The sequence below is a fragment of the Cyrtonyx montezumae genome, unplaced genomic scaffold, assembly GCF_038088225.1.
Source record: "Cyrtonyx montezumae isolate F1298 unplaced genomic scaffold, pur_monq_1.0 scaffold_8, whole genome shotgun sequence".
Classification (NCBI taxonomy): domain Eukaryota; kingdom Metazoa; phylum Chordata; class Aves; order Galliformes; family Odontophoridae; genus Cyrtonyx; species Cyrtonyx montezumae.
In genome coordinates, this window is record NW_027072089.1 from 98,684,320 (window position 1) to 98,706,541 (window position 22,222).

At 42.9% G+C, this 22,222-nt stretch overlaps 1 protein-coding gene across 1 annotated transcript in view; it reads left to right on the forward strand.

Moving 5' to 3' along the window:
• The first annotated feature begins 1,458 nt into the window (after positions 1-1,458).
• TRANK1 (tetratricopeptide repeat and ankyrin repeat containing 1) overlaps positions 1,459-22,222 on the forward strand; it is a 47,215-nt gene continuing 26,451 nt past the window's right edge. The window contains exons 1-9 of the mRNA XM_065753176.1: positions 1,459-1,526; positions 10,974-11,108; positions 12,680-12,803; positions 13,857-14,007; positions 15,014-15,132; positions 16,215-16,298; positions 18,334-18,472; positions 19,524-19,655; positions 20,791-20,961. Of these exons, the coding sequence (XP_065609248.1) occupies positions 10,975-11,108; positions 12,680-12,803; positions 13,857-14,007; positions 15,014-15,132; positions 16,215-16,298; positions 18,334-18,472; positions 19,524-19,655; positions 20,791-20,961 (1,054 nt within the window). The 5' untranslated portion in view covers positions 1,459-1,526; position 10,974. The remainder of the gene's footprint in view (positions 1,527-10,973; positions 11,109-12,679; positions 12,804-13,856; positions 14,008-15,013; positions 15,133-16,214; positions 16,299-18,333; positions 18,473-19,523; positions 19,656-20,790; positions 20,962-22,222) is intronic.

Here is a 22,222-nt window from a genome sequence, read left to right on the forward strand (position 1 = left end):
CCAGAATAGGTCCACGCTCTCCAGTTTCTATTCCTCACACACCTGCTCATCATCAGGAAATGCCATAATTTGCAGACTCAGACACTCATAGGCAATGTGTATGTGGCAGGGACACAGCCTTGGGACATCATCCGCACAGGAGGAAAACACCCCATGAGGAATATTTGCAAGCTGCCAAGTTTCATTTGAAGAAATCCAAGTTTCATTTTCTGTTTTGCGATGAGTTTGGCAAACAAATCAATGGCTAGCAGATAGATACAGATGAGGCTTACTCATAAGGTTACTTATGGGTGTTTGGGTCAGAGTCCCCTCTGCAGCAGAACCAGCAGGGTTCCCGAAGTGACGCATCCCATCATTGACATCCCGAGGGAACTTATGGTTCAGTGGAATGCCAGGTGCTCCAGTCCCAGTCAGCCAATCCTTCCTCCTGGCGTTTCTATCCCACTGACCCTGTTTAAGAACAAGTGCTTCTGCTGCATAAGAACTGATAAATCCCACCTGCAGACTTTGATTTAGGCCTGTTAGTAAACAAGTGCACGCAGGGGAGTGTGCAGTTCTCCCACCGGGTATCCATGCTGCTCCAAAACAGCCTTATAGGCTGTAGTGTTGAGCACTTCTTCCAACAGTGGCTTTTCCCATTATTTTGAGCATTCAGTGTGGAGCGCATGGAGACCAATGCCCATGCCAAGGTTGGCATTGCACCTGTTCCCTATCCACTGCATGGGCAGCTGACAGATGCTTGGTCAGAAATTAGTGTTCCAGCTGTGGCCCTTGGTGACATAGACCTGTGTAATTGTTGTAAGGAGAGTGAGTTATTGAGTCATCTTTGGTGAGGCTGCACCTTGAGCACTGCGTCCAGTTTTGGGCCCCTCACTGCTAAGAAGGGGTTGAGTCCCTGGAATGTGTTCAGAACACCAGATCTGATGGAGTGGAAAACAAGACCTGTGAGGGGCAACTGAGGGATCTGGGGCTGCTCAGTCTGGAGTAGAGGAGGCTCATCACGCTCTACCTGATGGGAGGTGGGTACCAATCTCTTTTCTAAGGTGACAATACAGGATGGGAGGCAACGGCCTCAAGCTGTGTCAGGGGATGTTTAGATTGGATACAGGAACGATTTCTTTACAGAATACGCTGCCCAGGGAGGTGGTGTGCCCCCATCCCTGGAGGTGGTTCAGAGACGGCTGGACGCGGGGTTTAGGGACGTGCTTTAGTGGCAGGCTTGGCAGTATTACGCGTTTTGGACGTGGTGATCTGGAAGTTATTTTCCGACCTTCGTGATCCTATGAAGCATTAATCACGTGTTTCTTGATTTCTTTGCCCACCTCGGGGCCGCCCCCGGGCACACCGCCAGCGGCCGCGGGGCTCGCGAAGCCCGCGAAGCCGGCAGCTCCCGGTTTCGATTCCCGCGGGCGGCCCCGGGTGACGCGCGGCGCGGGGAGGGGCGTGGGGCGGGACCGCGGCACCGCTGTGTTTTGGGGCGGCAGCGGGCGTGCGGCCGGAGGGCTTCGGCTCTCGGCGGCGGGCGGGTAAGTGCCCACGGTCCGCGCCTGCAGCGGCGGGGCGTCACCTGCCCCGCGCGGGGCTGCGGCGGTGGTCGAGGCGGGCGCTGCGCGGCCCTGCGTGTATTGTGCGGGCCCTACGCGGCCCTGCGCGCGTCTCGGGGGGAGAGGCGTCCTAGGAGGGGGCATCGCGCCGTGCCGGGGCCGCCTGAACTCGGCGTGAACCCGCTGGGGGGCGGCCGTAGTTCCCGGATGAGGGGCGGCCGTGCGGGGTGGAAGGCAGCCAGGCGGTGCGTGGGGCGGCCGGAGGGGAGGCAGGCGCGTTCCCGCTCCTCCTGCCCTGCAGCTGGATGTGCCTCCGGGCTTCCCGCAGCTGTCCTGGAGGAGGGAGAGGAGGGAGATGCCCGATCCACAGAAAATTAGCTTCAGGTTGATAACGCGGGTTTAGCGCGAGTGGGAACGGGCTTTACGTTGTCAAGAAAACGTGCAAAAGCGAGTGTTTCTTGCCAGAGCTTCTACGTACGTCCAATTAAACACGCCAGGTGTGAGCTGCAAACTGCACGGGCTTGAAGACCTTGCCGTTAGGGTCCTCCTGGTTTGTTTTTGTTTGCTTTCAGTTTTTATTCTGCGTTCCAGATGTCTTACCATCTTGAGCTGATCTAGAGCCCATTTGTTACCATTGCTTTCTTACTGTTTGATGACAGGAGCGTGGTCAGGCTGAGTAAACAAGGGCAGCAGTGTAAACACCTCCCTCTTGGATGGGGTTAGGTCTGGTGTGGCTGAGCTGGATGGCGGATTTCAGGGTTGTTTCAGACTATAGGAAGTGGGTTAACCGTTTCCATTGTTCCGTGAGTTTTTGTTGTTGTTGTAAAACAGTAATGCCACCTTCTAGATAGGGTATTGAATGTGTCTTCTGCGTGAATATAGAAAATGGGAGCAGCAAGTCCTTTATTAGTTTGTTAAATTAGTGCTTCTTTGTAAATATATCTATGCATACAGTGTTCTTCCGGAAGACACTACTCTGCCTTAGCCTCATTAACCACCTTTTCTCTGAGATATATTTTGTTCCTGATAGGTTACAGAGAGGTGAGGATCGTTTGAAACGGAAAGAAAAATTCTGTTTCCTTTTGCTTAGCAAAACAAGGTTTGCTGGGGAGCAAAGCCAAGCCTGTCGTCACCCCTGCCAAATTGCAAAGCAGCTTTCAAAGAAGGGTAGTCCCCATGTGCTTGGCGTGAGTTCAGGCTGCAAGGGAAAGAGGAAGAGTGCTAGGAGATAGCACCCTAGATGTGGGATTGGTGGGGAGTGGCTGTGTGCGAAGACCTTTGTTGCCAAATTGATCAGTACCCGCAAGCTGCGAGATGCAGTTCTTCATCTGTCAGTGGTGGTAGTTTTCCTTGTTTTTTTCCAGGGGCCTTCCCAAAATGAGACACAGTCTCAGTGACATGAAGATACCATATGGGATAAAGGATGGACCCAGGAAGTTTGGGACTATAGAGAGCCAGTCTGCCAGGACTGTGTAGTGCAGCTAATGGATGTAAAGCTCTGATTTTACAGGGAGCAGGTGCAGAAATGCTGTCCTGGTGTGTGGGTGCCTGTCTTGTATCCTGGGATGGGAATTGGAAAATGTCGTCTTGTTCTAGTAGCATGCTTTTGATTCCTGTTGCCTTGCCATGTTAAAATCATAGAATCCTTAGAGTTGGAAGGGACCTCTGAAGGCCATCTTTCCCGACTCCCCTGCAATGAACAGGGGCACTACAGCTAGATCGGATTGTCCAGGGCCTTATCAAGCCTTGTCTTGGAGGTCTTCAGGGGTGGGTCATCAACCACATCACTGGGCAGCCTGTTCCAGTGCCTCACCACCCTCACTGTAAAAGATTTTTTTTTTCTTTATGTCTAACCTAAATCTACCCTCTTTGAGCTTGACTATTGCTTCCTGATCTTTCCTTCATGTGAGTCAGCCACAAATCCAGCTTCAGCCTTATATTTAGTTTTTGCTTCGGTTGCTGCAAGGCAGCAGACTGACCCAGCACTTGGGATGGGCTTGGTGCTTTTTTTGTGGTTCTGCTGCAGGTTGTACTTCTGAAGAGAGCTGAGCTGTAAGCAGGGCTGGGTACATGCACTTGGTGTGTGAAGAGCAGGAGGTATCAGTCAGCTGGCTTAGTTATGAGTAATAATTGTTTTATAATAGTGTGCGTAAATAGAAACCAGTGCTCAACATTATCTGGAGAAGGAAGATTTCAGGAGGTTATTGGTTCCAGTCCTGCCCAGAGCAGGGCCCTGGAGCTGAGCGTGAGTCTGCCTGTGTTTGTCTTCCACTGGCTCCCCCATTTTACCCAGGCCTTGCACACATCTTCTGCTTATCTGCTTTGTACACAGCATTTGAGATAGTCATGGAACATCGAGACATCTGTGCTAATCGTATCCCAGTACGTGTGGTGTGTGTGCCACAGGTCAGTGAGGTTGTCTAGCTTCTCACGGTGTCTGTGCCCTGCAGTCAGCAGTTTGCTCCAGAACCAAGAGAAAGCTCAGTGCAGGCTGGACAGTGATCAGGAATATTTCATCTATCTCAGGCACCAGCAACTGCTTAATATCTTGGAAGCAAAGCCATAGAGGTGAAAAGTCTCCCAGCTGACTTTCCAGATGCAGGCATAGCGCTTGTGTGTGTGACATGGTGCTAAACGTGATACAAGCCTGCGGGTTTGGTGTGCTCATCAAATCACAGAATGGTTTGGTTTGGAAGGGACTTTAAAGCCGACTCGGTTCTAGCCCCATGCCATAGGCAGGGTTGCCACCCTCCAGACCAGGCTGTCCATCCAACCTGGCCCTGAGTGCCTGCAGGGATGGGGACAGCTTCTCTGGGCAGCCTGTGCTGGAACCTCACCACTCTTACAGTGAAGAATTTCCTCTAAGACTGCTGGGTTTGGCTGGATATTTGGTGCAAATCTAGAAAGGCAAGGGTTGGAAACAGCTTGTATAAGGTAATGCCAGAAAAACAGATTAAAATGTTTCGATATCCATAAATACCACTATGACCTTTTCCGGTCCTGAGAATGGCTGTGCCAAAATCTCAACTCTTCTTCCACGTGTGTTCACGTGTTCTCTTGATATGTCCACTTACGACATTGACATGGCAGCCCATCATCAGTGGCACCATTCTCTTGTGGCCAACCTGCTTTTGTTGGAGAGTGCTGATGTGAGGAAGACAAACTCCCTGAATGCTGGTGAAATGTGCATTATGGAAAGCAATTGTGCCTCGAGAATAAAAACATTGTTTTTACCTCAGGATAATGCTGTAGGATTGAGACTTGGAGGCTTGACCTCCAGTACCAACAGTAATTAAAAGCTTGGCTGTGTAGAAACTTCCACTTTTCCTCTGTGAACAAGCAGTTGCTGCACTCGGTATGGCTGGGATGGAGTTAATTGTAGCACTGTGCCAGCTGCTGTGTTTTAGGTCTGTGACCAAAGCAATGCTTATAGCACACCAGTGTTTTAGCTGTTGCTGAGCAGTGTTTGCATAGCATCAGGGCTTTCTCTAGTCCTCAGTTTGTCCTACAGTGAATAGATTTGGGGGTGCATCAGAGTTTGGGAGGGGACACAAACAGGCAGATGAACCCAAGGAGATACTTCAGGCCATGCCACGAGAGGAGAGGTTTAGGAGGTTTTATCTCTTCAAGCATGTAAACTGGGTGCTGGTGGAGCAAGTAAGATGCTCAGGTTCGCTTTCAGCTTCATGAAATTTTCAGAAAGCATAAGATGGCTTCTTGGGAGCAGTGGGTGGTGTAAGGACCACCACATTTTTCAAGGATGAAAACTGGGTTTTGTGGGCAGCCTGTTCAGGTTTTCAAGTTTATCTGCAAGAAACAATAGCAATTCTGCTTAGCGTTGTAAACCCAGAACAGTCCTGATTGTGAGGACAGTCTGATTGAAGCAGTTCAGTGGGACATGGAGTACTGGGAGTGCGGAGTAAGTGGGCATTTTGCCCACTGGCAGCATGCTGGGTTTAACCTGGCAGGCAGCTGAATGTCACACGGCTCACCCCTCCCTCAGGGGATTGGGGGAGAGAATTGAGAAGTGCAAGAACTTGTGGTCAGAGATAAGGATAGTTAATAAGCTGAAAAGAAAGAAAGGGGAAAAAAACAACAACACAAATGAAAACTGTAATGAAATATACAAAGGAAGTGATGCACAACACAGTGCTCACCACCCGCTGATCAATGCCCAGCCAGCAGCCCCATGGCCAGCTCCCCCAGTTTGATTGCTTAGCATAAGGACATAAGGCACAGAAGATGCCTTTTGGCTAGACTGGGTTATGTGTCCCAGTCCTGACCCCCAGCCCCTCACTGTCAGGACAATATGAAGAGCTGGAATGCCCTTGGCCTTGTGCAGCACTGCTCAGCAACAGCTGCAACATTGCTGTGTTATCAACATTGTTTTTCTTTTGCATCCAAATCACAGTATCATACCAGATGCTGTGAAGAAAATGAACCCTGTCCCAGCAAAAATCAAGACAGCACTAAAAGTTGGAGCTGAATGTTCCTGACTTAACTGCGTAATCTCGTGTTGTGGTTCTTCAAGTCTAAGTGGATATGGTTCATTTTGCTGCCACAGTCATTGTGGTGGTCTCAGGAGCCATAAGAATGGATCATCTTGTATAGCTCTTTTTTTTCCCCCTTTTCTTTGCTTGGAGGACGAGGGCTCAGCGTTTCCCTGACCACAAGTCTCTTGGACCTGAGAGTTTTCCCGAACAATGTTGTGGTTTATGGAAAAACCCTCACTTTTGGAAGGGAACCTGTCTCACCAAGACAAAGTCTTTTTATTGGTGTCATGGTTTTATGTTTTTTGTTATATTATTGATGTTCCACATCACAACATCATGTAGTGTTAAAGAGTTAATGCTCCAGCTCCATGGATCATTGATAGTTCCAGGTATACCTGTCTCAGAGGAGAAGAACTCCATTCCCCAGAGGACTTTGCGATGCTTTGTGTTTTTACGTGTTTCCGCCCAGAGGGAAAGATAAAAACTGTCTGCGGTCACGGGACTGTCCCTCTTCCCTTCGAGGTCGAGCTCAGCAGTGGGTGTTTGTTGCAGCCGTCCGCCTTCAGCGTTAGCGTAAGGCCTTCGGTTTATCGGACACTCTCTCTTGCTCATTTTATTTGATTCATTAGCTTTAATTCCAATTATATTGTATTATATTGTGTTATTTTGCTTTCTGATATCTTATTTAGTAAATTAGCTTTCCTCCTCAGATTGTTGCCGCTGTTTTGTTCCCAGGCCCATCTCCCTTTTCCCTTTCCCCCTTCCTCTTCTCTGGGGCGTGGGCCCCTGGGTCCCCTGCCTCAGTCGTCGCAGTGCCGGGTCAAACCGGCCTGCAGACTGCTGACATTTTTGATGCCCAGCGTGGGGCTCGAGGGGCTGTTAGCTGCCTTACTTAGCTGCCTTACTTTTGGAGTGAATCTCTCTGCTCTCAGAGACCTTCGTTAGGAAGCTTATCAGTACTGCAGGAGCTGTACTCAAAAACACGGCCTTGAAGTCCAGGCATACTGCCAGTTCTTCTGGGATATTTGTAAACTTTCTTGGGTGCTGCCAGCTTGTTTTAGTAGAGAGAAAAAAAAAATTCTTTCTGTTTCTGTTAAAACTGCCCTTATAGGGATTGTATTTCATCGCTTTTTCCCTTTTAATGCCCAAGTACTGGAACTTAATTAAGCTTGCCAGTCTGATCTATGGAGCCTGGTCCCTATATGATAAACTAAGAATAGTGATGGAGACGCCTGCCAGATACCTAGGCACCCTGGCTAATGTAACAAACAATATGATGTTACCAAATGATATGATGTTAACAAACCATACGATATTTGAATGGGTGTCCAGGTTCCTTTCTCAGTTCCTTATGAATTTTCAAGATTACAGCTTAGGGATTGTGTTAATGATTGGGATATTAGTCCTCGTGAATGTATCCCTTATAATAGCACTTTACATCATGTGGAGGAAGCTTTTCACAGAAACAGAGAATGTTGAATGGCAGGGAAAGTGGAGAGTTTTAGGGAGGAAATTAGAAGCATGGGGACCCCCGGTGCCATGGGATTTTACTCCTGAACTCTTGCAGGATCCTGAGGAGCTAGGCCTGTATCTGAGTAAGGGGTGTTGCGGCTCAAAAAGATCTGAGGTGGAACAGCTTGTTTGGGGCTTGGCTTATGCTTACCAAGGTTTATATACTGTTCTGGAGAGAAAGAGTGTCCAAACTGAGGCCCAAACCGAAAAGGAAAACCTCCTGGTCAAACCTGATCAGCCACAGGAAGCACCGATATAGATGTCGGTTGCTGTGAAAGAAGAGGAAGATACAGGAGAGGGGCCCTCCTCAACCCCACCGCCACTGAGAAAGGCAGCAAAGAAAAGTGAGAGACATGGAGGAGATAGTGATGATGAGGATGATGAGGGAGTCGCTGTTGCCGTGTTTCGTCAACCCGTGAGAATGGCTGAGATTCAAGGCTCAAGAAAGGAGTTTATTCGGCATCCAGATGAGAGTATTGTCACTTGGCTGCTTCGGTGTTGGGACAACGGGGCCAACAGCGTGTCCCTCGATTGTAACGAAGCTTGCCAACTAGGAAACATTGCCCGAGATCCAGCTGTCGACAGAGGGATCAGCAGGTATATGACTGGAATTGCCAGCCTCTGGCAACGAATGTTAGTAGCTGTGAGGGAAAGATATCCCTGCAAGAGTGACCTGGAACCTAAGGTGAAAAGGTGTAAAACTATTGAGGAAGGCATCCAGTATTTGAGAGAAACGGCTGTGGTGGAAATGCTGTATGATCCCACGTTTGATCCTGGTGATTGGTACCATGATCCAGAGAAATTAAGGAGCACACCTGAAATATGTCAGGAGCTTTCAAAAACAGCACCAGAAAGGTACGCCGGTACACTAGTGACAATGTTCAATAGATATGAGGACCAAGACAATTAGTTAGTTAGATTCAGATGCACTTGAGATCCAGGTGTTTCATCTTTCCTTGTGCCAGTGGAAGGCAGAGGAGTGGGTGACAGTTGTGTTTAATGCTAGGCATGCTCTTTATGCAGTAGGTGTCAGTCTACTGGTTTTTGAGTTAAAACTGCTTATGCTGCAGGAAGATGTTAAGCAATAGCAAGACCCGCTGTGCTAGTCAGTACAGTGATTCTTGTGGGTAATTTACTTGCATGTCAGATTTGCGTGCCTGTGCATCTCTTGGGTATATTTGCTAAAGCCTTCAGCAGGCATCCCAGTGATTTAAACGACCTATGGTTTGGGGTTTTGGCTGGCAAACTGCAGTGCTGGAAAAGCATGGGAATTTGTGTTCTGCTGGAGATCTGCTCTGACTGGGGGAGGGCTGAAACAGGGAGCTCAGTTCTGAAATTTCTCATCACATGGCTCATTTCAAAAAGCTTTTGAAATCTGTCTTGAAACTGGAGGGCTTTTGCTTTATTCTGGGGAAAGGAACCCTTCAAAATTCTTCTGGGTAACCTTCATTGTTATTCATTCACCACAGGTGAGTGTCTATTACTGCACAACGAAACCCTTTGTGGTTGAATTGTTTTGGTATCGTTCTTGGTGAAAATCACTTATTTAACCTTTTGATGGTTTAAAAAAATAGTTCCATTTCATATTTTTCTATTCTATCTTTCAACATTTGCTGTTTATTCTCCCCTTTAATTTCTCCCCTTTAAATAATGCTCATACCATGCAGTGTCCAAAAGACCCACGTAAGCTATGAGTACCCTTGGCTTTGTCTCATATGGAGTGTTTTGAAACTCAATACTGTATGCACATGGTTTGGTGAAGTGATGATTCAGTTTGCATAGCATAATTGTCATAATTACTTCTCCAGTACAGCCTTGTCATCATACCTCCCCAACCTTGCGTAGATGGAATCTCTTATTAGTCAGTTTATAGTCTGTTTAGTTTGTGTCCAGGAATTTTGTTAGTTCTTCCTGGGAAGTTTACATTGCAGGCATCATCGCGGAGCATTATTTGCTTAAATAAATAAGGCCTAACTTCTGAGTGACCTTTGTGCAGCCAACAGGAAGCAGCTTTGCTCTGAGCTTTGCAGTAGCACCTGGTTCCCCTGTTGATGCCTTTGCAGAGGCGTGCACTGCTTCTGCTGCTGGTTCACTGCCTTTCACCCTATGGAGCTTCTCCATGCAGACGAGGCACAGTGCCACTCCCAGCATGCCTCTTAATCCTCCGTGTTAACAGCACAGCAGTTTGGGGTTTGCCTTAAAAACCTACAGAGAAAATGTTGGTATTGTTTTGTGCTTTGTCTGTGGGCTCCTATGCTTAAAAATACCTCATTTGATCTGCCGTGAAGAGCTTTTGCATATTCTGTTAACAGGCGGCGATGTTGTGGGTTGTCGTTGGTTCTGTTCCATGCTGGTTTATACCAGGATAATAAGTAAACCCGTGGGTTCCTTCTGGGGTTATTGATCTTATTTGCTAATACTGAGATTTGTGAGGTTAATAGAGGCTTTCACAGGTAATGGAAATGGCTTTTAATCGTAAAATCCAGTTGTGAAGAATGATTCTGCTCAAGACTTCCTGACTGTCTCATCTGAGATCTTGATGTGCTGTTTCTCAATGTACGTGTGGCTATTTTTTCCCTCATAATTATTTACCTTATTTAAATTGTGATTATTTTTATGTAAGGAGATTTTTTTTTACAGTCTTAATTATGAAATGTTTTTTCAGCTGTTTGCAGTTGACACCTGTTTCAACCTTTGATTTCTCCAAGTGCCAGATATATTTATATTAATAATGCTTTTAAATTTGTTTTAAAGTCTTCATGCACTACTAATATATTTAATGTTGCAGCAGTTTTATAGGGGAAACTTGACTGTTGGTGACAGGTGAGCCTTTCCTAATTCAACAGGCATAAGCCATACTAAAATATACCATCCACCTTCATTATTTTGTGTGGGTGCTATTCTTTTCGGGTATTCACCCTACATGTTTCATGCAGTGATCAAGTTTCAAAGCAGTTTTGTGTGTATTGGATTATTAAATGTCTAGCTGGACAAAGGAAAAGTCATAAATAAAAATCAAATGAATGGGTTTTGTTTTTAACTAATTGAAATGTATACCTTCATGTACTTCTTAACTGTGTGGACTCTTGTCTCAGATTCATCTTCTCCTGCTTTTAGTGAGCGTGCATGCATGTAAATAATTTAGAATCTCAATTTTAGGAAAGAAAGTTCAAGACTTGAAGGAGAAAATGAGAAAAATGTGATTAAGAAATAGCTGGAAAGTTGAGGTATCAAAAGCAAAGGTGAGGTTAGTACCTGAGTGACATTTTACTATTCCATCTACGACATAACAAAGAGATGCACTGTTTTGTCCTACTTTTCAAAGATGCAAAACCTAAAATGAATGTTGAAGTGCATTTTGGGGAATGAAGTGTCTCATAAATCCTTTTTTTTTTCCTTCCTTTTTTTTTCCTCTCTCAATTAGCATGGATGCCATGGAGTATGCACAGTTTATGAAACAAGATGGGAATCAGGATTTTAAAAATGGAAATTACACGTTGGCCATCAGGAAGTACGATCAAGCTCTGTATATGCTCGTTCAGTTGAGGCAATGGGGCCTGTAAGTATTCTTTAGATACAAGATGTGAACTGTGGGACAGTTTGAAATTTGTGCAGTTCTATGGTTAACTCAGAACTGTATTTCTTACCCTGACACACGATTTTTCTTGTGTCTCATGTCACACTCTTTGGTGTATCTGTTTTATAATTAAGGAGAACTTGCTGTCTTGAATGTATTGTGTGGGGGATAAGTTAGCAACTTTGATCAGAATATTTTTCTATAAGCATTAATAATAACTGTAATTGAAGTCCAAATTAGTTTTCCCTGAATCATGTTGGTTTGTGTTAAATTACTTCTGCTTTGGAGCTGAGACGTTGTGGATTAATGTTGCTGTGGTTCTGCCAGGTACTGGTCATGTTGCTCTCTGTTGTTGCATGGATCATTGATTATTTTGAAAACAGGTCATGCAGGTTACTTTGTTCTTGGCATCTGAACTTTCCTAGCCTTCTAAAATCTGTTCAAAGCTAACTTCAGCCAAAGAGTTCTGTGGATACTTCTTTCCACAAGCCAAGTGCTTGTTGTCTTCAGTTAACACCGATGGCTAAAGTTGGGTATTATGTTAACTTTAAATATTCATTACTACCATGTATTCACAATGCTATCGACCTTATTTAACTCCAGCCATTAATTTAGTTTGACTGCTTGCCATTAGATGAAGGATGGTAAAATGCAGTGTGGAGCTCTGCTGGGAGCAGGACCAAGAAGGCACTTAAGACTCCAGCAGCCTGTTTCTGCCCTTTGCAGAGAGTGGGGCTTCCTCTTCCTACTGGTCTCTTCTCCTGAGCATTCCCTTTCCCCTTGCTGTAGGTTGCCTTGGCATGATTTGCTTGCAGGAGGGTGCTCTCAGCGTGTTCAGTGTAGTTGAAACAACTTTCCTGAGTGTAAATTACTCAGATAGGAATAAGATGGAAGATGCAGCAGCATGCTACAAGATATTTGTTTGAGCACAGACAAGACAGACTTCTCAGGTTCCCCACTACCCTGTGTAGTGCTGTAAGCTTTGGGAAGCTTTTTCCAGAAACTCTTAACATCCAGATGCATGCATTTCAGTATATTCTGTTCTCTGAAATATGTTTATTTTTTCAGCTGACATAAATGTAGGTGATTCTAATAATGTCATCAACTGATGATACAGTAAAAACACTTTCTGATTGTATTTTGGTGACTATAGTCTGTCTAGCATTTGTTGCACCTTTCCTGTGTCCATTCTCTCCCTGACTTTCTCTGAATATCTGGATGTCTCTATGTTTTCTGAACTCTCTAAAGTCGTATAGAAGCGTTGAATATACTGAACTGGGAGGGACCCACAGAGTATCATGGAGTCCAAAGTGTACTGCAGAACTGCAGTGGGTTGACCTTCTGCTTCAGAAGGGGACAGAGTATCACCAAGATATCATTGGGGATGTCACTTTTTATAGCTGATATTCAAATTGTATTCACTTTCTACAGCTCTGTTTTTCCCTGAGTTTGTTAGGTGGGTGATGCGTGCACTTTTTTCTTGTTGCTGTGGAGTAGCTTCCATACTTTTTTTTTAATTGAATAAGGAGTTATGGTGGTAATTTTTTTTTCAGGTGTTCTGGGGACATAGCTGTGTTATACTGCAACAGATCAACTTGCTTGTACAATCTTGGTAAATGGAGGGAAGCAATGATTTCAGCCTTTGAGAGCTTACGCTGGGATCCAGAGTATGTTAAGGTACTCACATGTTTAGGCTGGCAATTTTTTGCCTGCATTGCGTTTTAAACCAAGTGTCAATACCTGCTTTTTGTTGTAAGATGTACTATAGCATAAAAATTACAGACAGTATCTGGCTGTGCACATGAACAGCAAAGTTACTACTGTAATATTACCTCTAATAAAATTAAGCAACTCTCTTTTGCTTGCTGGTTCTTCCCGTTCCCAACAGGAACGGTGTTAATACTTTCAAGAAAATAACTGTTCTTTTAATACTGCAGACAAGGTGATAGCAAATAATAAAATCTTATGTGCTCTTCTGATGCTGGGGATTCAGGGTGATGCAAGATTGTCCAGGATATGTCTTGAACAAACAGTAATAAGACTCTGTGAGTCTGAGGTAGCAAAACCTAGTTTAGTGGTGAACATAAATGTGATCAGGTGCTACTGGCTAAAGAACAAAAGCATTGTTTTAAATACTGCAGAATGCTGCTGAATGGTGGTATAATGACGAAGATGTATATTCTGGACGTTGTGACAAGAAAAATTTCTGTCTAGGACAGGTGCTAGCAGTATGTCTTCTCATCATTTAGTTATTTTACAGTATATTTTCTACTGCTTTATCTATGTTTTTTGTTGTGTGTATTTATATCTATTTATTGCTCATTAATAGTATGCAGCATAATGATATCAGTAGCACAGCGTGAAGTACAAGGGGTTTTGGCTTTTTTTATGTGTGTGAGAAGCTTTGATAATAGCACTGTGTAGCACTATGTGCTTTTTTTTTTAACCATACTTAGTGAATTTGAGAGAAAAAGAGAAAATGATAACTTTTTGTTAACTTTTCTGGCAAAGGCTGCCCAGAGAGGTTGTGGAGTCTCCTTCTCTGGAGATATTCAGAACGTGCCTGGATGCCTACCTGTGCAACCTGCTGCATGGAGCTGCTTTAGCAGGCAGCTGGACTAGATGATCTCCAGAGATTCCTTCCAACCCCTGAGATTCTGTGATTTTCGTAGCTAAGATCTGAGTGTTTTCCCAACAATGATCTTTTTGTTTGTTCTTCTTTTTTCATAGGCTTATTACAGAGCTGGCCACTCGCTGATCATGTTATCAAACACTTACAATGCAATCTCTATGTTCCATAGAGGTTTGACTCTTTTAAATGCTTCTGTAGATCAAACTCAAGTTGCTGATTTTATAGCAGGAATCTTCACAAGTGTCAATGGTAAGCTCAAATTAAAAGCCTAATTATTTTAAGAACCCTTCAGCAGTGATGGACGTAACACAAGAGACTTTTGTAGGATGTCCTTCCCAGAAGCAGCACAGATTATTTAGCAGCACAGATCTGCTTGAGGATTATGAATGTGTTGAGTAGCCACATTAAAAGAATGGGCTGAACTTGGTATAGTTTGTATACAGCAGATACCAGTGAGCTGAAAACAATGTGCAGGGGAGTATGTTGTTTCACACGGAAGATAGCAGTTGTAGAGCAGTTGGAAAAGGTTGAAACTCAGACTGACAGCCATGGCTGGGGATTTGGAGCTCCACACATACATCTAAGGCTTTAGTGTCTTTCCTACAAACCACTCTGATATCCTTCTAACTAGGCAGATTTGAAAATGGTTAGAAGATACTAAGCTTAAACTTCTCAGTTCTTGTGGGGGGGCTGTCCCTCAACTAAAATTGGTCAGCAATGAAAAGATGGAATTTGGCCTTTTTGTGCCATTGTTCACTTGTTTTCCAAGTAACATATGCACTGTGTCTTCCTTCCTTCTTAAACTTCTCTCCTTGTCTGTTTTACCCTACTTTTTTTTTTTTTTTTTTTCTGGTTTGCAAGCATTATCTGATGGGGCCTGCAGGTGTGGCAAAAGTTTTTTGTGTTGTGCCTATTTGGTGTTCAGGTGAACTTATAGCCCCATGTCAAGGATGTGAATTATCTCAGCAGTATCTATTGGTTTACCAAGAAGTCACAAATACACCATAATGTTTTTGGGATTAGAGATGTTTCTTTAGGTCAGGGATTCATTTTTTGTTTTTTTTCCCATGATACCATTTCAGTTTGCTGACCATGGGTTGTAATGCTGAAGAAGTCAGATGTTTGCTCCCTGTTGGCATCCTCTTGACTATCAATATTAAAGCTGTCCCTCTGCAGTGAAGTAGTTTAGTTGGAGACCGCAACTTTAGAAGTGTTGCATATAGTGCATACTTTTCCTAACTGCTTTCTCTTGCAGATGAACGAGTCTTGCCAGCAACTTTCTACCCTGCTTATGATTATATTTTCAGTGCAAGGTTTGATGCTCTGATTTGGCAAGCAGTGATGGAAAAGTTGGCTCAGAAAGGGAAGTGGCAGGTAAGTCTGATCCTGTGAAGTGCAAACAAATGTTACATACTTGCTTCTTGCCCTTTTGGGTAAGATCAAGTGTAGTGTAATACTGATGCACCAACAGACAGTCAGTGGTACCTGTTATGGTAAACTTGCATTACCTCTGAGATAGAAACCAATTAATGTTTATTGTTCCTTGGTTCAGTGATCTTGACCTTCAGACTTGAAAAATATTCTTAGTTCAAAATAATTTCCAAAATTAATTTCTGAAGGGGATACAACAAACTGAAGGTCCCACTTGTCTCTTGCTGTCATCTCTGTTTTAGTTCCGTCTAGGGGCTCCGTTATTTATTTATAGTGTCTTTTTCTTTTGGATAAAAGATCCACTCAGTGGAAGTACACTGTTGTTCCATAAAGCCAGATTATTTTATAAAACTGGAAGGAGAATCACCTAAAGTTGTTTTAACCCTCTTTTCGAATAGTGACTGTATGAAAACTGGTTCATTGTCACAGTTACAGTGTGTTGGTGGCAAGGTGCTGGCAGGGGACTGCGGGACTGCTGTGTGTGGTGAGGCTGAGTCTGCCCCATGCTGGACACAGCATTTCCAACCAACTCCAACAGCCCCACTGCAGGGCATGGCTGGGCACAGCAGGAGCCTCAAGGAAACTTAGCTAGGAAAAGGCAAAATGCTGCATGGCAGATCAAGGGAAAAGTGCATTGTCTTTCATATGTTTTTTTAGTAACTCCCAGAATTATCTATTCCTTAATTTTATCAGGCACAAAAGTGGAACTTACAGGCCTGTAATTACATAGATCATTTTTCTTATCGTCCTTGAAAAAGGGTCACTACAAAAGGTGTACTGGAGAGAACTTTTTTTTACCTGACCACTTCCATGTGGTTTCTACTTCTGATGAGATTTTAATTGGTCGTGGCTTCCTGCAGTCCACTGTAAATACAGATACTCAATGATAAATGGACGTTCAGTGATGTATTACAATCTTTAAAAAAAATCTGAAATGTTGTTAGCCCTTGTTTTGCTCTTCTACAAAGTCTAGTAAAGCAGAAAGTTCCTAAGTGCACTTATCACAATGTTTTTTTTTTCCCTAGTCTTTTCTGTTGTTGTTGTCCAAGAAGAAAGAATTGCCCACCAATCTCAGAGTTAACCAGTTACCACTGAAAAATCTCTTTGAGGTAGAGTAACAAACTTCTTAAGTTTTGTGTCTATTTCTTTTCTTTCTGTTCTCTTCAGTGGGAGATATTCCATCATGTGGGCAAGATTAAAACAGATGAGAAAAAAATAAAAAGAAAAATAATATATGGTTATGTTAAACAATATTATATTAAATCATCTATTTTGACCCTTTTCATCTGATGATTAAAAAAATCCGTAGTTTATATAGTTGTTGTATGGAATTTAGCATTTCCTTTAATTGGTCATGAAAAGACATGTTCCTCACAAGTACAGCAAGCTATTCATGTCAGACCTGGAACCTGACACCAGTTTTAACGTAGAAAAACGTTTGACATCTGTTAAGTTGGATGTGTTTTCCAATCAGGGTAACTTGCAACGTTCCTGGGATAGGGTGGTATTATGTTCTGCTGGCCTGCTTCATGGTACTGGGTCTGATTATGAAAAATGGAGCTTAGTGCTGTGTTGGAATTTTTCTTTACTCAGTGCCCCACATTTTTGATACGATGCTTTAGACACAGGCTGCTAAACTGATTCCCTGAAGGCTTCCAGATAATGCAGAAGGTTTTGGCAGGTTGGATTCATATAGACCAAGTAACCACAATTCTAATGCCTCTCACTGAGATGGTGATATATGTGCCCACCTTGTGCATGTGAAGGAGCAGCTGGTGTCTGCAGTAGTATCATGCCAAGTTTCTGAAGGCGGTACACAGTGTATGTATCTGTTATTATGCAATGGATGCTCATCCTGTTTCAATAGCAGCTGATGTGAAGCATTTCTTGTGAACCATTAAAAAGCAGATGTGTTTGCACAAGCACGCTGTGGTTAGCTAGCATTGGACAAGTTTGCTGTGGTAATACCAGTCAAGATGATTAAATGGGACTTCATGCTACCCTCCATCATCATGCATTCAATCCACTTTTTGCAAGGAGAGAGGTGGCCCTGAAACAACAACAAGCACTGCTTCTCTTCTGCAAAAATTAGAGGAAAATGCTGCTTTCTGACAGCTGGAACTTCCCCTGCTGCCACCATATATTCCCTATAGTTTGTTGTATTTTATTTTTGTAACTGCACACAAACAGTAATACTTGCCAGTCAAAATTTGGCATGAGGTGTTAGGAAGGTTTATTTGTGGAAGGCTGTGCAAAGCCTGCTATTTAAAAAATGACTGGCACAAATGAAGAAATTGTCTAAGCTCTGTTTTTGAGCACTCCCTCATGATCAGATCCTCTTTGCATACTGTCTCAGTTTCCCTCTGAGCTTCCTCTGCTCACCTCCAGAGTTCCTGTGTCAATGTCCCTGTTGCTTATAGGCTGTGCTTGATGCTCATTAAGTCCCTGCTAAAACATCCTTTTTTGGTTCAGACTTTTTCTGCTCAGACTGTGCGCTTTCAGTCTTGGTGTGTAAAATCCATACTTAGAAGCTTTTCTTTGCGTGTACAGTTATATTATCATTGCTCTTAATAATGTCAGATGCTTCCTGGGCTGCATGAGAGAATGAGGTGTTGTCCTTCTTTCCATTGATGGGATTCCTGAGCTGTTTGAGGAGATGTTACCTCCTTCCCTCAGTCAGTGACTCCTGTTTTCCAATTTCAAACATTTCTTCAGTCTTTTCTTGCTTTAGGATAACTGCGTGCAGAAGCTGCCTCATCTGAGCTTAGAAATTACAATACCTAGTTACAGCAACATGTGAATTGGAATGCACTAACATTTAATAGACTTGCAAGGCAGAGTGTTGCCATTGGTTCCAGGGAAGGAATACATAAATATGCATTGCAAAGTAGGCTTCAAACTCAGTGCTTTTCAGAGCAGGGAAAGTCTTTCAAAATTCATGAACATCTCACTGGAGAAATGTATTTGCTTTGAACTCCTACTGGAACTGTTACCTGCATAGTAAATGTTTCATTTTACAGTGAATATGGCTTGGTTATTGCTGTTATGTTCCATCAATTCCTGTCATTAAAAGTGGAAAGGTGATTTTGAAAGAATGTCTTTGAACGTAAAATAATGTGTTGCAATTCTTTTCTTTGTTATCAGACTTATGAGTTGTATGGATGTGATGAGACAATGCAAAATGTAGCAGAATTAGTCAAATGGCTGATTTCCATTGGGGCAAAAGTTGAATCCATTGGAGTTTATCCCCTTCATGCTGTTATCAGATTGTGTATCAAAGCAAGTAAGTGACATCTACTGCTGAAATAAACCAAGTGTTGTCTTCTTCAGAGAAAAAATAAATATAATTAGGTCGGGTCATGTAGGCATGACTTCACATGTATCAGTAAAACAGGAAAGTTGTGGAGCTTTTGGAGAGGATTCAGAGAAGGTCCACAAAGATATTCAAGGGCTAGAGCACCTCTCCAATGAAGATTGGCTGAAAACTGGGCTTGTTCAGCCTGGAAAACAGAAGGCTGCAAGGAGACCTCATTGCAGTCTTCCAATATTTAAAAGGAGTTTATAAACATGAGGGAAATCATGCTTTTACAAGGGTAGATAATGATAGGATAAGGGGAATGGTTTTAAACTAAAGGAGAGGAGATTTAGATTAGATGTCAGAGGGAAGTTTTTTATAGAGTGGTGTGGTGCTGGCACAGGTTGCCCAGAGAGGCTGTGAATGCCCCATCCCTGGAGGTGTTTGAGGCCAGGCTGGATGGGGCCCCGGGCAATCTGATCTAGTATTTGATCTAGCAGTTGGCAGCCCTGCCTGTGGCAGGGGGGTTGGAATTTAATGATCCTGGAGGTCCTTTCCAACCCAAGCCATTGTATGATCCTGTGATTTTTAATATATTTTTTAAAACTTTTTCATTATCTGTGCTTGTTAGCAATAAAAGCCTAATATGGATATTTTCTTGGAGCTATCTATAGTTTTGGAGCTATAGTGTGATTGATATGGGTCTTTCATATCCTAGGTGTGCCAACTCTGACAAAAAATAAAATATTTCTTCCTGCCACTTCAGTGTGGAACAGCATTTTCTGTATGTGCTAAAGATTGATGAGTCAGCTAAATAATGCATGCTGAGTGAGGGTCAGTGAGACTGTAGTGTCATGTCTCTAGCAATGCAGCTGGCTCATGCCATCATTTCTCTTGCTTATTTTTTTTACTTCCCTTACTCCCCATGTGTGACCAAAGCTTTCATACAGTCTTTACATTCCATAGGGGGGACAAGCAGTATCAATTTCTACTGCATCTATTTACTATTTATGACAAGTGTTTTCTTTTATCATTTCAGAAAAGAACCATATTTTCAGATGGTTGCTGTCTCAGAGGCCAGACTTGAAGGATAGAATTAACCAGCAAGACAGAGATGGGTGCACTCTCCTGCACATTGTGGCATCTTCCAGTGACTATTCCCGGAAACGCAGTAAATGCAGTTCTTTTCTTTCATTCCTACTCGTGTGGTGTTTTGTTTTCATATGGAAAAATGAAAAATGGAAGAAAATTTCAGGCCTTGGTGTTTATTACTACATACAAGGAAGAAAACAAGAGAGCCCTGTTATCTGAGTATTTTAACTGATATTTAAGCATTTCAGTAATTCCCTTGTAAGTCTGTATACTTGATTTGGTGACAGTTTTTTTTTGCTTCTTGATTTGATTGGTTATGACTTTCCAGTAAGTACTGCAGTTTCTACTTACCTTTCAGATCTAAATGTGCTATGATCTATTCTGTTTCTCTGTTGTTTTGTTTGTTTGTTTTAATGAGGTGAAGCTTTAAAACCTAAGTAGCAATGTACCTTGTCAGAGTTGAAGAATGAAATGCTTTCCTTCAAGCTTTATGTGATGTTTCTTTTACATCAACTTATCCTGGATTTCTTCCTTGTATTAGGCTGCTCACTGGGCAGCCTCAGGAAAGAAGCACCAACATAACTCCATTCTTTGAGGTCATTGAATGCAGTGACATTCTGCTGACTCTCTTTATTAGTATGAATGAGGTGCTGGCACTCTATATCTAACTAATTTCATTTCCTGCAAAGAAGTCCCACTTCTTTTGCAGCATTTTTTACTGCAAACAAAGGACTCTTGTGTTTTCAGAATAATCATAAAAACTGTGGCAAGTCACTGTTGGATTTATTGTCTTTGTTCTGTAACTCTCTGTAGTGTTTAAAAACAAAGTGACTTCTCTTGAAAGCAGTGATGCTTACTATTTCTTCTCCTAAAAACAGGAGAATGGGATTGGGGCATAATAAAGGAGGGGCTTTTGGCATACTGCTTCTGACTGGTGGGATGCCCTTGAGGCAGGCCCTGTCACTTGGTGTTTCAGTGCTCCCGTTTCTCAACAATAACAAAGATGGAGTTGATAATGATTTTTTTTAACAGTTCTTTGAGTTTCTTTTGGAGGTAATATGTAACAGTTCTCAAGACACTGGAGAAAATTATATATATTTATATATATATAAAAATTATGCTATAAACTGTGAAATGTGAAAACAAGCAAACAAAACAACCCCTGAACAGTGAGAATTGTTCCCCCTCTAATACTTTTTCATGTGATGCTGTAGGTCAAACAGAAGATGTGCTCATGCTTCTGAATTCTGGGGTTGATCCTACCATTCTGGATGCACGGTCAAGGAACGTCATAGATATTTTGAAAAAGAACAAAAACTTCGATGCTGTCAAAGCAGTCAGCAGTCACATTGAGAAACACACTTCTTCCTCTGCAGAACTGGAAGGTGCTGTATAGAGTTCTGTGCTTTTTCTGTTTCTAAATTATATCCTTTAGATGCAAAATTACTTTATTTGTAATTGGCGGTAGTAGGTGGATTTTATGTAACTTTCTGTGCGAGTTGTCACCCTGGTGAGTCAGTGTTGAACATTCTGTCCTTGCCTGAAGGTGTCTGCTGTCCAGCTAATGTTCTTATTGTATCATGCAATAAGTAATTACAGATTGCTTCAAGGCTCCCCTCCCACCATAGAAACTGCATCTTTTTGATGCTTTTATCAGTTTTGATCATTTACCTTCACCTTAGTGTTTGGCAAATGAAACGTTTGGTAAAAACATCTGTGACATATTTAAAATGCTTGAAATAAAGAAAAAAATATTGACCAAAAATAAAAGCCCTGAGATGATGAATATATATGTGAAAAGATGCTGACCTATTTTGGAAACAAAATAATGTTCTAGTGAGGGATCCTCCGTGTTCAGAGAATTTTAGTTGTCCTTGATCCACGTGGATGTTGTGCAGCTGGAATTCCCATATTGCATGGAAACTTTAAATCTCTTCATGTGATAAGGGACAAGAGCAGCAGGGCACACTATTGTAGATCCTCTCATAACCAAAGTGGAGGACCTAAAATTGAGTTACACTCTTGGAGTAAGAGCAAACTGCAATTTGTTTTAAAAATTATTACTGTTATTTCTGGTCAGTTTGAGGAAGACCAGCTGCCTTACAGGAAGTTGTTGATCTGACATGGATTTTCATGAATTGAAATGTTAAACTGGTTTTCAGTCTACTCTTACAACTGCCCATCAGTTCTGGAAAGGATAAGCTCTATTCTTTTAACTTCCTGTCTGGAAACTGGTATGTGAAATGTGATTGCCCAAATATCAGGGAATTCTACTTTGACATCAGTAAATCAGAATGAGAAAGCATACGAACTGTACATTAAAACCTCAGGGTCAAACTGTCAATACTGACTAACCCTTACATAATTTCCTCTCTTACTTAACAAATGGGATAAGCCTGAGCTGCCCGTATTGCAGTGCAGTCAGAGCAATGCTGGTTAGGACAAGAAATGGGGAACTGTCTACCCACAGGACTGAAGGATATTTGCAGAGGATGCTATCTTTGCAGCATGGCAGCTTGGTTGATACTTGTTTTCTAGCTCTGAAGGAGACTGCAAGGGGGTCACAGACACTTCAGCAGAGAAACCTGTTGTAGGAGGCTGTTTGGATCTGAGAAGTCCTGCAGCTTCCCTTTCCCAAGTGATAGT